At 43.4% G+C, this 12,332-nt stretch overlaps 1 protein-coding gene across 1 annotated transcript in view; it reads left to right on the top strand.

The window, feature by feature from the left end:
• LOC141078146 (vomeronasal type-2 receptor 26-like) overlaps window positions 1-11,758 on the top strand; it is a 56,251-nt gene extending 44,493 nt beyond the window's left edge. Inside the window, exon 3 of the mRNA XM_073564976.1 lies at window positions 10,851-11,758. Coding sequence (XP_073421077.1) covers window positions 10,851-11,758 — 908 coding nt within the window. The remainder of the gene's footprint in view (window positions 1-10,850) is intronic.
• The last annotated feature ends 574 nt before the right edge of the window (window positions 11,759-12,332 follow it).

Below are 12,332 nucleotides of genomic sequence, written 5' to 3'. Positions count from 1 at the left end.
GCGTGGAGCACCAGATCGAGGGAGATTATCAGTGGTCTTGTATGTCTTCCATTTTCTAATTATTGCTCCCACAGTTGATTTCTTCACTCCAAGCTGGTTGGCTATTGCAGATTCAGTCTTCCCAGCCTGGTGCAGGGCTACAATTTTGTTTCTGGTGTCCTTTGACAGCTCTTTGGTCTTCACCATAGTGGAGTTTGGAGTCAGACTGTTTGAGGGTGTGCACAGGTGTCTTTTTATACTGATAACAAGTTTAAACAGGTGCCATTACTACAGGTAATGAGTGGAGGAAAGAGGAGACAAAGAAGAAGTTACAGGTCTGTGAGAGCCAGAAATCTTGATTGCTTGTTTCTGACCAAATACTTATTTTCCACCATAATATGCAAATAAAATGAAAAAAAAACAGACAATGTGATTTTCTGGATTTTTTTTTCTCAGTTTGTCTCCCATAGTTGAGGTCTACCTATGATGTAAATTACAGACGCCTCTCATCTTTTTAAGTGGTGGAACTTGCACTATTGCTGACTGACTAAATACTTTTTTTCCCCACTGTATATCAAGCTTCAAACATAAAGTTACCAAATGTAAATTTTTGCTGAACAATCAACAAGTGGGACACAATTGTGAAGTTGAAAGAAATTTATTGGTTATTTTAAATTTTTGTGGAAAGTCAAAAACTGAAAAGTGGGGCGTGCAATATTATTCGGCCCCTTTAATTTCAGTGCAGCAAACTCACTCCAGAAGTTCATTGTGGATCTCTGAATGATCCAATGTGGAGGAGTGTTTAAACTAGGGACAGGGGGAGGGTACTCCTTTTATAGGAGGGAAAGACAGTGCAGATAGAGACCTGAGCACAAATAATGAAACTGGGGTGGGGGTGGCATGGGGGGTGGGGTTAGAAGAGGTAATAATTTAAGAAAGAATAGAGGTACAGAGAGATACATAAAGTGCATGTATACTAATGCCAGAAGCCTCAAAACAAAATGGAGGAATTAGAATTAATGTTGTTGGAACATAATTATGACATGGTGGGGATATCTGAGACATGGCCGGACAAGAGACATGACAGGGCGAATAATTTACAGGGCTATAGTCTGTTCAGAAATGACCGAACAAATAAGCGAGGGGGAGGCATGTTTATATGTAAAATCATCCTTACAACCCATCCTTCGTGATAATATATATGAATCTAATGAAAATGTAGAGTCCCTGTGGGTGGATGTAAGGGGAAGGGGGAAAAATAGTAAATAACTGATAGGGGCTTGTTATAAGTCTCCAAAAATAATGGAAGCAACAGAGAATATCCTCATAAAGCAAATAAATGAAGCTGTGTGTTGTGAGCTCATTTTCCCCTTCACCATTGAGGTCTGATGAACTCCCTCTTCTGGTGAAGGAAGGTAGTGAGGCTGATTACCAAGCACCTGAGCAGGCAGATGATGACTGGGTGACTGGAATTGCTGACTGGATATAAGGCAGCCGACGCCCTTCTGCCTTGCTGGTGATTTCTCTGAGGGATTCTCGGAGACCAGTCTGATTCCTGCTCCTCAAAAGCTAAGTTTTCTGCTCTGCTTTTTGCATTTGTGTTTTGGTTTTGTTTTGCCTTGTTTTTCTGGATTTCTGCCATTCCCTGCTGGGGGTGAGCTGAATTCCTTTTTGTCTTTTTGCTCTGTCTTCAGAAAATACCTGAGTACTGATATAGTCTTTTTGAAGCTTAGCGTCTTCAGGACCTTTTTCCCTATCAGTCTGTTGGCTCATGTTTCGATAGGGTTTTGCGGATTGCAGGCAGCAGCTTTTCTATCCTGTCCTATTAGTTAACTTGGGCCCCATCATTTGCTCAGCCTATCTTTCTATCTGTGTTAGTGTTTTTTCATCTTGCTTCACCGTCATTATATGTTGGGGGCTGCCTTTTGCTTTGGGGTCTGCTCTGGGGCAGTTTAGATTTCCCTTTCTGTCTTTAGGCTATTTAGTTCTCCGGCTGTGATCGAGGGGTCTAGGGCACCGTAGGAACCCCCCACGACTACTGCTAGTTGTTGTTGATAGGTTCAGGGGTCTGCAATTCGATAGCTGCCAACTTCTCTGGTTTTCTGGACTTAGCTAGTATTTCTGTTTTTGCCTCCTACGGCGACTCATTCAAAACAGAATCACCAGCCATACCGCAGATCCTAGGGTACTCAATAGCAGGAAAGTAATGAAAAAAAAAAGTGTGTATATTTTTTCCTCTATATCTCTGAGGCCGTAGGGGGAATTTTTTTTTCTCACAATTGAGATAAAGCAATTGTCTGATCGTGTGGAGCAGCTCGCTGCGGAAGTGCAGGGAATTTCCGCCTACCTTGCTCATTCACATACTGCTGAACCAAAGATTCCTACTCCTGATGTGTCTTTTGGGGATCAGTCTAAATTTTTGAATTTCAAAAATAATTGTAAATTATTTTTTGCCTTGAAGCCTAACTCGTCAGGGAGCTCCGCGCAGCAGGTTAAAATTGTCATCTCTTTTCTGCGTGGCGATCCCCAGGATTGGGCGTTTTCTTTGAAACCAGGTGATCCTATTCTGACTAATGTGAATGCATTTTTTCAAGCCCTGGGGTTGTTGTATGATGAACCTAATGCCATTGATCAGGCTGAAAAGACCCTGTTGGCATTGAGCCAGGGTCAAGATACTGCAGAATTGTACTGTCAAAAATTCCGAAAGTGGGCGGTCCTTACTACCTGGAATGATAATGCCTTGGCAGCTCTCTTTCAGAAGGGTTTGTCAGAAGCCGTAAAACATACTATGGTGGGATTTCCTGTTCCCTCTGGTCTTGACGATTCTATGTCATTAGCCATTCAGGTTGATCGGCGTTTACATGAACGCAGGACTGCACGAGAGGTGTTGCCACCTGTTGAACAAGTGTCTGAACCTATGCAATGTGATAGAGTTTTGTCCAGAGAGCAACATCAGGAGTTCAGAAGGCGTAATAAGCTGTGTTTTTTTTGTGGAGATGCCTCGCATATTATTTCTGTCTCTCCTAAACGAGAGAAACGTTTTGCACACACGTTTTCTGTGGGTGGTGTTCAACCTAAGTTTCTTCTGGCAATTACTCTGATCTGCTCCCTGTCCACATTTTCCGCCAAGGCTTTTGTGGATTTGGGAGCAGCCCTGAACCTAATGGACTTGGATTTTGCTAAACGTTGTGGGTTTCCTATGACACCTCTGCGGACGCCTATGCCTTTGAGGGGGATTGATGCTACTCCTTTGGCGAAAAATAAACCTCAGTTTTGGACCCAGGTGGTAATGCGGGTCGCCCCAGACCATCAAGAAAATTGCAGATTTTTGGTATTGCATATTTTGCATGATACCATTGTTCTGGGGTTTCCCTTGTTGCAAATTCATAATCCAGTTTTGGATTGGAAATCTGTGTCTGTGGTGAGTTGGGGTTGTCGGTGTGCCCTTAGTGAGGCTCCGCTTTTTTCCACCTCTCCTCAGTCGCATGATGTTCCTGACTATTTGGCGGACTTTTATGATGTATTTAGTGAGAATGAGTCTGCGTCTTTGCCTCCTCATAGGAGTTATGACTGTGCAATTGAACTGAGCCCGGGGTATAAATTTCCCAAGGGTCGGCTCTTCAATTTATCTGTACCCGAGCACGAGGCTATGCAATCCTATATTAAGGAGGCGTTGGAGAAGGGTCATATTAGACCATCCTCTTCACCCTTAGGTGCTGTTTTTTTTTTCGTGGCCAAAAAGGATGGTTTATTAAGGCCTTGTATTGATTATCGTGCCCTCAACAAAATTACTATTAAATATCAGTATCCGTTACCCCTGATTTCCGATCTATTTTCCAGAGTTAAAGGTGTTTGCTCGTTTACCAAGCTTGACCTCAGGGGGCCGTATAATCTTATCCGCATTAAGCATGGGGATGAATGGAAAACGGCGTTTAATACTCCGGAGGGACATTTTGAGTACCTGGTGATGCCTTTTGGGCTCACTAATGCCCCTTCTGTCTTCCAGTGCTTCATGAACGACATTTTCCGAGACTTTATAGATAAATTTTTGATTATCTATCTGGATGATATTTTGATCATCTCCAAGGATTGGGATTCTCATGTGGAACATGTTTGGACTGTGTTCCGGATCTTGAGTGAGAATTCCCTGTATGTCAAAGGATCGAAATGCCTTTTTGGGGTACAGAGGATTTCATTTTTGGGATTTATTTTGTCTCCATCAATTATTGAAATGGACCCAGCCAAGGTACAGGCCATTTATGATTGGGTTCAGCCCACTTCTTTGAAGGCCCTCCAGAAGTTTTGGGGTTTTGCTAATTTTTATCAGAAATTTATAGCAAAATTTTCTAGTATTGCCAAGCCATTGACTGATCTGACAAAGAAGGGTGTTGATGTGTTGAATTGGTCTCCGGAGGCTGTTTCTTCCTTTCAGGAGCTGAAGCGAAGATTAACTTCTGCCCCAGTTTTGCGGCAACCTGATGTCTCACTCCCGTTCCAGGTAGAGGTCGACGCTTCTGAGATTGGTGCAGGAGCTGTTTTGTCCCAAAAGGATCCTGTAACATCTAAAATTAATCCCTGTGCTTTCTTTTCCCGAAAGTTCTCTCCATCTGAACGTAACTATGATGTGGGGAATCGGGAAATGTTAGCTATGAAATGGGCATTTGAGGAGTGGAGACATTGGTTGGAGGGAGCTAAACATCAAGTCGTGGTCCTCACTGACCACAAGAATTTGATTTACCTGGAGTCGGCCAAATGCTTGAACCCTAGACAGGCTAGGTGGGCCTTGTTTTTTACACGTTTTGATTTTGTGGTCTCTTTTCTTCCTGGCACTAAGAATGTCAAGGCTGACGCTCTCTCTTGGAGATTCTTTGCTGATTCTCCTGTGGTGACCAAGCCTGCTACCATCTTAGGCGAAAGGGTAGTTCTTTCTGCCATCTCGCCCGATTTGAGATGTGCTCTGGAAGAGTTCCAGGAGGACAAACCTGAGCGTTGTCCCACTGGAAAGTTGTATGTTCCTGACCAGTGGAAGAAGAGAGTGAGAGTTCATTGCTCCACATTGGCTGGTCATCCAGGTATTTTTGGTACTAGAGATCTGGTGAGTCGGTCTTTTTGGTGGCCCACCTTGTCTCGTGATGTCAGGAATTTTGTGCAGTCCTGTGGGACTTGCTCCCGGTCTAAACCTTGTTCTCGCTCTAGTGGGTTGTTGATGCCTTTGCCGGTCCCCAGGAGGCCATGGACCCATATTTCAATGGATTTCATCTCTGATATGGCTGTCTCTCAGAGAATGACTGTTATATGGGTGATTTGTGATAGGTTCTCTAAGATGGTTCATCTTGTACCACTCCCTAAGTTGCCATCTTCCTCTGTGTTGGTGCCCCTGTTTTTGTAACAGGTGGTTCACTTGCACGGGATTCCTGAGAACATTGTATCTGACAGAGGAGTTCAGTTTGTGTCTAGATTTTGGAGGACTTTCTGTTCCAAGCTGGGAATTCAGTTGTCCTTCTCCTTTGCTTTTCACCCTCAGACCAATGGGCAGACTGAGAGAACAAACCAGACCTTGGAGTCGTATTTGAGATGTTTTATTTCCGCTGATCAGGATGATTGGGTTTCATTTTTGCCCTTGGCCGAATTTGCTTTAAATAATAGAGCTAGTTCTGCCACTTTGATGTCACCTTTTTTTTGTAACTTTGGGTTTCATCCTTGTTTTTCTTCAGGGCAGGTGGAGCCTTCTGCCTGCCCAGGTGTTGACACTGTGGTGGAGAGAATGCACCAGATCTGGGACCAAGTGGTGGATAAGTTATCTCTATCCCAGGAAAAGACCCTGCGGTTTTCCAACCGACATAGGACCATTGGTCCCCAGTTTAAGGTGGGTGATATGGTTTGGTTATAATTATTATTATTATTATTATTATTTATTGTTATAGCGCCATTTATTCCATGGCGCTTTACATGTGAGGGGGGTATACATAAAAACAAGTACAATAATCTTAAACAATACAAGTCATAACTGGTACAGGAGGAGAGAGGACCCTGCCCGCGAGGGCTCACAATCTTCAAGGGATGGGTGATAATACAGTAGGCGAGGGTAGAGCTGGTCGTGCAGCGGTTTGGTCGATCAGTGGTTACTGCAGGTTATAGGCTTGTCGGAAGAGGTGGGTCTTCAGGCTCTTTTTGAAGGTTTCGATGGTAGGTGAGAGTCTGATATGTTGTGGTAGAGAGTTCCAGAGTAGGGGTGATGCGCGAGAGAAATCTTGTATGCGATTGTGGGAAGAGGAGATAAGAGGGGAGTAGAGAAGGAGATCTTGTGAGGATCGGAGGTTGCGTGCAGGAAAGTACCGGGAGACGAGGTCACAGATGTATGGAGGAGACAAGTTGTGGATGGCTTTGTATGTCATGGTTAGGGTTTTGTAATGGAATCTCTGGGCAATTGGGAGCCAGTGAAGGGATTGACAGAGGGGAGAAGCTGGGGAATAGCGGGGGGACAGGTGGATTAGTCGGGCAGCAGAGTTTAGAATAGATTGGAGGGGTGCGAGAGTGTTTGAGGGGAGGCCGCAGAGCATGAGGTTGCAGTAGTCAAGGCGAGAGATGATGAGGGCATGGACTAGGGTTTTTGCAGATTCTTGGGTGAGGAATGAACGGATGCGTGAAATATTTTTGAGTTGAAGTCGGCAGGAAGTGGAAAGGGTTTGGATATGTGGTTTGAAGGAGAGATCAGCATCAAGGATTACTCCGAGGCAGCGAGCTTGTGGGACTGGGGAGAGTGGGCAGTCATTTACTGTAATTGATAGGTTCGTAGGGGGGGTCACGTGAGATGGGGGAAAGATGATGAATTCTGTTTTGTCCATGTTGAGTTTCAGATATCTAGTGGAGAAGAAGGATGAAATAGTGGACAGACATTGAGGGATTCTGGTTAGTAGGGAGGTGATATCTGGTCCAGAGATGTAGATCTGTGTGTCATCAGCATAAAGATGATACTGAAAGCCATGAGATTCTATGAGCTGTCCCAGGCCAAAGGTGTAAATAGAGAACAGCAGGGGCCCTAGGACTGAACCTTGTGGGACTCCGACAGATAGGGGGCGAGGTGAGGAGGTGGTGTGTGAGTGGGAGACGCTGAATGTCCGGTCTGTTAGGTATGATGAGATCCAGGAGAGGGCCAAGTCTGTGATGCCGAGGGATGAGAGGGTCTGTAATAATAGGGAATGGTCCACTGTGTCAAAGGCAGCCGACAGGTCCAGGAGGAGGAGGACAGAGTAGTGTCGCTTGCTCTTGGCATAATAAAAAAATATCACTATGAAGGTGGCTTCTCCTAAGTTTAAGCCTAGATTTATTGGACCTTACAAGATTTTGGAGATTATTAATCCGGTCTCTTTTCGGTTGGCTCTTCCTGTCACATTTAAAATCCATAATGTTTTTCATAAGTCCTTGTTGAAGAGGTTTGTTGAACCAGTAGTTCCTGGGGTGGCACCTTCAGACCCTGTATTGGTTGAAGGTAACATGGAATATGAGGTAGAGAAGATACTGGATTCCCGTCTGGCTAGACGGAGACTCCAGTATTTGGTTAAGTGGAAGGGTTATGGTCAGGATGATAATTCCTGGGTCTCTGCCTCAGATATTCATGCCAAAAGATTGGTGCGTGCCTTTCATCGGGCTCACCCTGATCGCCCTGGTGGCGTGGATGACGGTTCGGTGACCCCTCCTCAAGGGGGTGGTACTGTTGTGAGTTCATTTTCCCCTTCACCATTGAGGTCTGATGAACTCCCTCTTCTGGTGAAGGAAGGTAGTGAGGCTGATTACCAAGCACCTGAGCAGGCAGATGATGACTGGGTGACTGGAATTGCTGACTGAATATAAGGCAGCCGACACCCTTCTGCCTTGCTGGTGATTTCTCTGAGGGATTCTAGGCGACCAGTCTGATTCCTGCTCCTCAAAAGCTAAGTTTTCTGCTCTGCTTTTTGCATTTGTGTTTTGGTTTTGTTTTGCCTTGTTTTTCTGGATTTCTGCCATTCCCTGCTGGGGGTGAGCTGAATTCCTTTTTGTCTTTTTGCTCTGTCTTCAGAAAATACCTGAGTACTGATATAGTCTTTTTGAAGCCTAGCGTCTTCAGGGCCTTTTTCCCTATCAGTCTGTTGGCTCATGTATTGATAGGGTTTTGCGGATTGCAGACAACAGCTTTTCTATCCTGTCCTATTTAGTTAGCTTGGGCCCCATCATTTGCTCAGCCTATCTTTCTATCTGTGTTAGTGTTTTTTCATCTTGCTTCACCGTCATTATATTTTGGGAGCTGCCTTTTGCTTTGGGGTCTGCTCTGGGGCAGTTTAGATTTCCCTTTCTGTCTTTAGGCTATTTAGTTCTCCGGCTGTGATCGAGGGGTCTATGGCACCGTAGGAACCCCCCACGGCTACTGCTAGTTGTTGTTGATAGGTTCAGGGGTCTGCAATTCGATAGCTGCCAACTTCTCTGGTTTTCTGGACTTAGCTAGTATTTCTGTTTTTGCCTCCTACGGCGACTCATTCAAAACAGAATCACCAGCCATACCGCAGATCCTAGGGTACTTAATAGCAGGAAAGAATTTTAAAAAAAAAAGTGTGTATATTTTTTCCTCTATATCTCTGAGGCCGTAGGGGGAATTTTTTTTTCTCTCAATTGAGATAAAGCAATTGTCTGATCGTGTGGAGCAGCTCGCTGCGGAAGTGCGGGGAATTTCCACCTACCTTGCTCATTCACATTCTCAAACAAGGAGAAGACTGATCAGAGATGCAGCCAAGAGCCCCATGATAACTCTGGATAAACTGCAGAGATCTACAGCTGAGGTGGGACAGTCTGTCCATAGGACAACAATCAGTCGTACACTGCAAAATTCTGGCCTTTATGGATGAGTGGCAAGAAAAAAGCCACTTCTCAAAGATATCCATAAAAAGTGTTGCTTAAAGTTTGCAACAAGCCACCGGGGAGACACACCAAACATGAAAGAAGGTGCTCTGGTCAGATGAAACCAAAATCGATATGTTTGGCGTAAAGGCAGCACAGCTCATCACCCTGAACACACCATCCCCACTGTCAAACATGGTGGTGGCAGCATCATGGTTTGAGGCTGCTTTTCTTCAGCAGGGATAGGGAAGATGGCTAAAATGATGGGAAGATGGATGGAGCCAAATACAGGACCTTTCTTGAAGAGAACCTGTTGGAGTCTGCAAAAGACCTGAGACTGGGACAGAGATTTGTCTTCCAACAAGACAATGATCCCAAACATATAGCAAAATCTATAATGGAATGATTCACAAATAAATGTATCCAGTTGTTAGAATGACCAAGTCAAAGTCCAGACCTGAATGCAATCGTGAATCTGTGGAAAGAGCTGAAAACTGCTGTTCACAAACGATCTCCATCAAACCTCACTGAGCTGGAGCTGTTTGCCAAGGAAGAATGGGCAGGAATTTCTGTCTCTCGATGTACAAAACTGATAGAGACATACCCCAAGCGACTGCAGCTGTAATTGCAGCAAAAGGTGGCGCAACAAAGTATTAAGTTAAAGGGGCCGATTAATATTGCATGCCCCACTTTTCAATTTTTGAATTTCCACAAAAATTTAAAATAGCCAATAAATTTCAATCACCTTCACAATTGTGCCCCACTTGTTGTTGATTCTTCACCAAAAATTTACATTTGGTATCTTTATGTTTGAAACATGATATGTGGGAAAAGGTTGAAAAGTTACAGGGGGCTGAATACTTTCGCAAGGCACTGTAAATAGATAAAGGCAAAAAATGGGAAGCAGCACTCCAAAAAATTACTTAAAGTGTTGGGTGGACTTTCTTGGGTCCACATGGCGTGGCGACATTTCGTCTCCTAGAGCCTATATCCTGCATTATCCACCTTACTCTTGAAGTAATTTTTGGAGTGCTGCTTCCCATTTGTTGTCTTTATACAGTGGATAAGGAAAGTATTCAGACCCCTTAAAATTTTTCACTCTTCATCGCAGCCATTTGGTAAATTAAAAATAGTTCATTTTTTTCTCATTAATGTGCACTCTGCACCCCATCTTGACTGAACAAAAACAGAAATGTAGAAATTTTTGCAAATTTATTAAAAAAGAAAAACTGAAATATCACATGGTCATAAGTATTCAGACCCTTTGCTCAGATACTCATATTTAAGTCACATGCTGTTCATTTCCTTGTGATCCTCCTTGAGATGGTTCTACTCCCTCATTGGTGTCCATGTCCAGCTGTGTGTAGTTAAACTGTTAGGACTTGATTTGTAAAGGAGCACACCTTTCTATATAAGACCTCACAGATCACAGTGCATGTCACACCAAATGAGAATCATGAGGTCAAAGATACTGGCCTATGAGCTCAGATGCAGAATTGTGGCAAGGCACAGATCTGGCCAAGGTTACAAAAGAATTCCTGCAGTACTCAAGGTTCCTATGAGCACAGTGGCCTTCAAAATCCTTAAATGGAAGAAGTTGGGACCACCAGAAGTCTTCCTAGACCTTCCTTATGACCCTATGATATATCAGTTTTTCTTTTTTAATAAATTTACAAAAATTTCTTCATTTCTGTTTTTTTCAGTCAAGATGGGTTGCAGAGTGTATAGTAATGAGGAAAAAAAGAGCTTTTTCTGAATTTACCAAATGGCTGCAATGAAGCAAAGAGTGAAAATTTCAAGGGGTCTGAATACTTTCCGTACACACTGTATATTTGGCAAGTATACAGATTGTTTGCCGGGAGGCCTGTGCACCCAACTATTTGGAAAGTGTTTGGCTCCATTTTTTCTAAATAGATAAATAGATAGATAGATAATAGATAGATAATAGATAGATAGTTATTCCTCCCACAATAAAAGTAACACTTCGTGAAATTTTCCTACAGACAGCGAGAGCTGCATGAAATGCCAAAATGACAAATGGCCAAATGAGAAGAGAGACCAATGTCTGCCTAAAGTGATGGAATTCATCTCTTACCAGAATGACACAATGGCTTCTGTACTCTCCTGTATCTCGGTCTTCGGATGTCTTGTGACCGGCTCCACATTTGGGATATTTATATCCTACCGGGACACTCCCATTGTGAGAGCCAATAACCGGAACCTGAGCTACCTCCTCCTGGTCTCCATCTTTCTCAGCTTTCTCTCTGTGTTTTTGTTCCTTGGTCGTCCCAATGATGTAACTTGTAGATTACGTGAAACCAGTTTTGGATTTTTCTTCTCAGTAGCCGTCTCTTCACTTCTTGCCAAGACTGTCATGGTTTGTGTTGCTTTTAAGTCCACCAAGCCTGGAAGCACTTGGAGAAAATGGCTGAATGTGAAACTGCCCTATACCATAGTGTTGTCATGTTCATCCCTTCAGGTTGTAATCTGCGTTTTCTGGTTGTCTATTTCTCCCCCATTCCAAGACCTGGACATTGAGTCTTATCCTGGGATTCTCATCATTCAGTGTAATGAAGGTTCAGATATCTGGTTCTACTCCATGTTGGGTTATCTGGGGCTCCTGGCAGCTGTGAACTTTGTCCTGGCTTTCTTGGTGAGGACATTACCGGACAGTTTCAATGAGGCCAAGTACATCACCTTCAGCATGCTGGTGTTCATCAGTGTCTGGATTTCCATGATCCCGGCTTATCTGAGCACCAGAGGGAAGACCATGGTGGCTGTGGAGATATTTGCAGTGATGGCTTCCAGTGCTGGACTTTTAGGTTGTGTGTTTTTCCCTAAATGCTTTATTATTTTGTTTAAATCGGGAATGAATAAAAAAACAGAGCTGCTCGGAAAAAGAAAGGAATGACTGCACAATATGAGGAACCACTGATAATAATGACTAATTCTGTACATTAGACCCATAGAAACCTTTATAAAGTAAGATGCAAGATTCTCTATCAACCAGTGTATGAAAGAAACATTTACACATTTCTTATCCCGTTACCTCCAGTAATTGATGCATTTATCAGGACGTCTCATATTTGTATTAGAGTTTGGGAAATGTAGAAATTTCTCTGAGGTTTTGGTAAATTATCTGCTTCTTCCTTAAAGAGAATCTTTTACCAGTTTCTCCATGATAAACCGGACTCATCGTGGAATAGCGGCTGCAGAGCTGAACACAACACAGCTTTTATCTTATAATTTCTCATCTCCACTGTGGAGATACGAGTTTAGAAATATAGGTTATAATTTATGAAGAGCCCAACTGGGCATCACCAGAGATTTTTATCTGGGAGTGAGCAGGGAAAAAAAGGAACATGTCTCTAGAATGTCAAAAGAACATTTTTCTCCTATGAGAAGTAATGATAGATAGTCCTGATCTCTGCCCAATATCTACTGCAGAGTGTGACTACAAACATCTTTAGCTTTCATCTTTCAGC

This window comes from Dendrobates tinctorius, unplaced genomic scaffold (genome assembly GCF_039654945.1).
Source record: "Dendrobates tinctorius isolate UK_male_01 unplaced genomic scaffold, ASM3965494v1 ptg000512l, whole genome shotgun sequence".
NCBI classification, from domain to species: Eukaryota; Metazoa; Chordata; class Amphibia; order Anura; family Dendrobatidae; genus Dendrobates; species Dendrobates tinctorius.
Note: the sequence above shows the minus strand (reverse complement) of the source record. Positions and strands in the feature narration are given on the sequence as shown.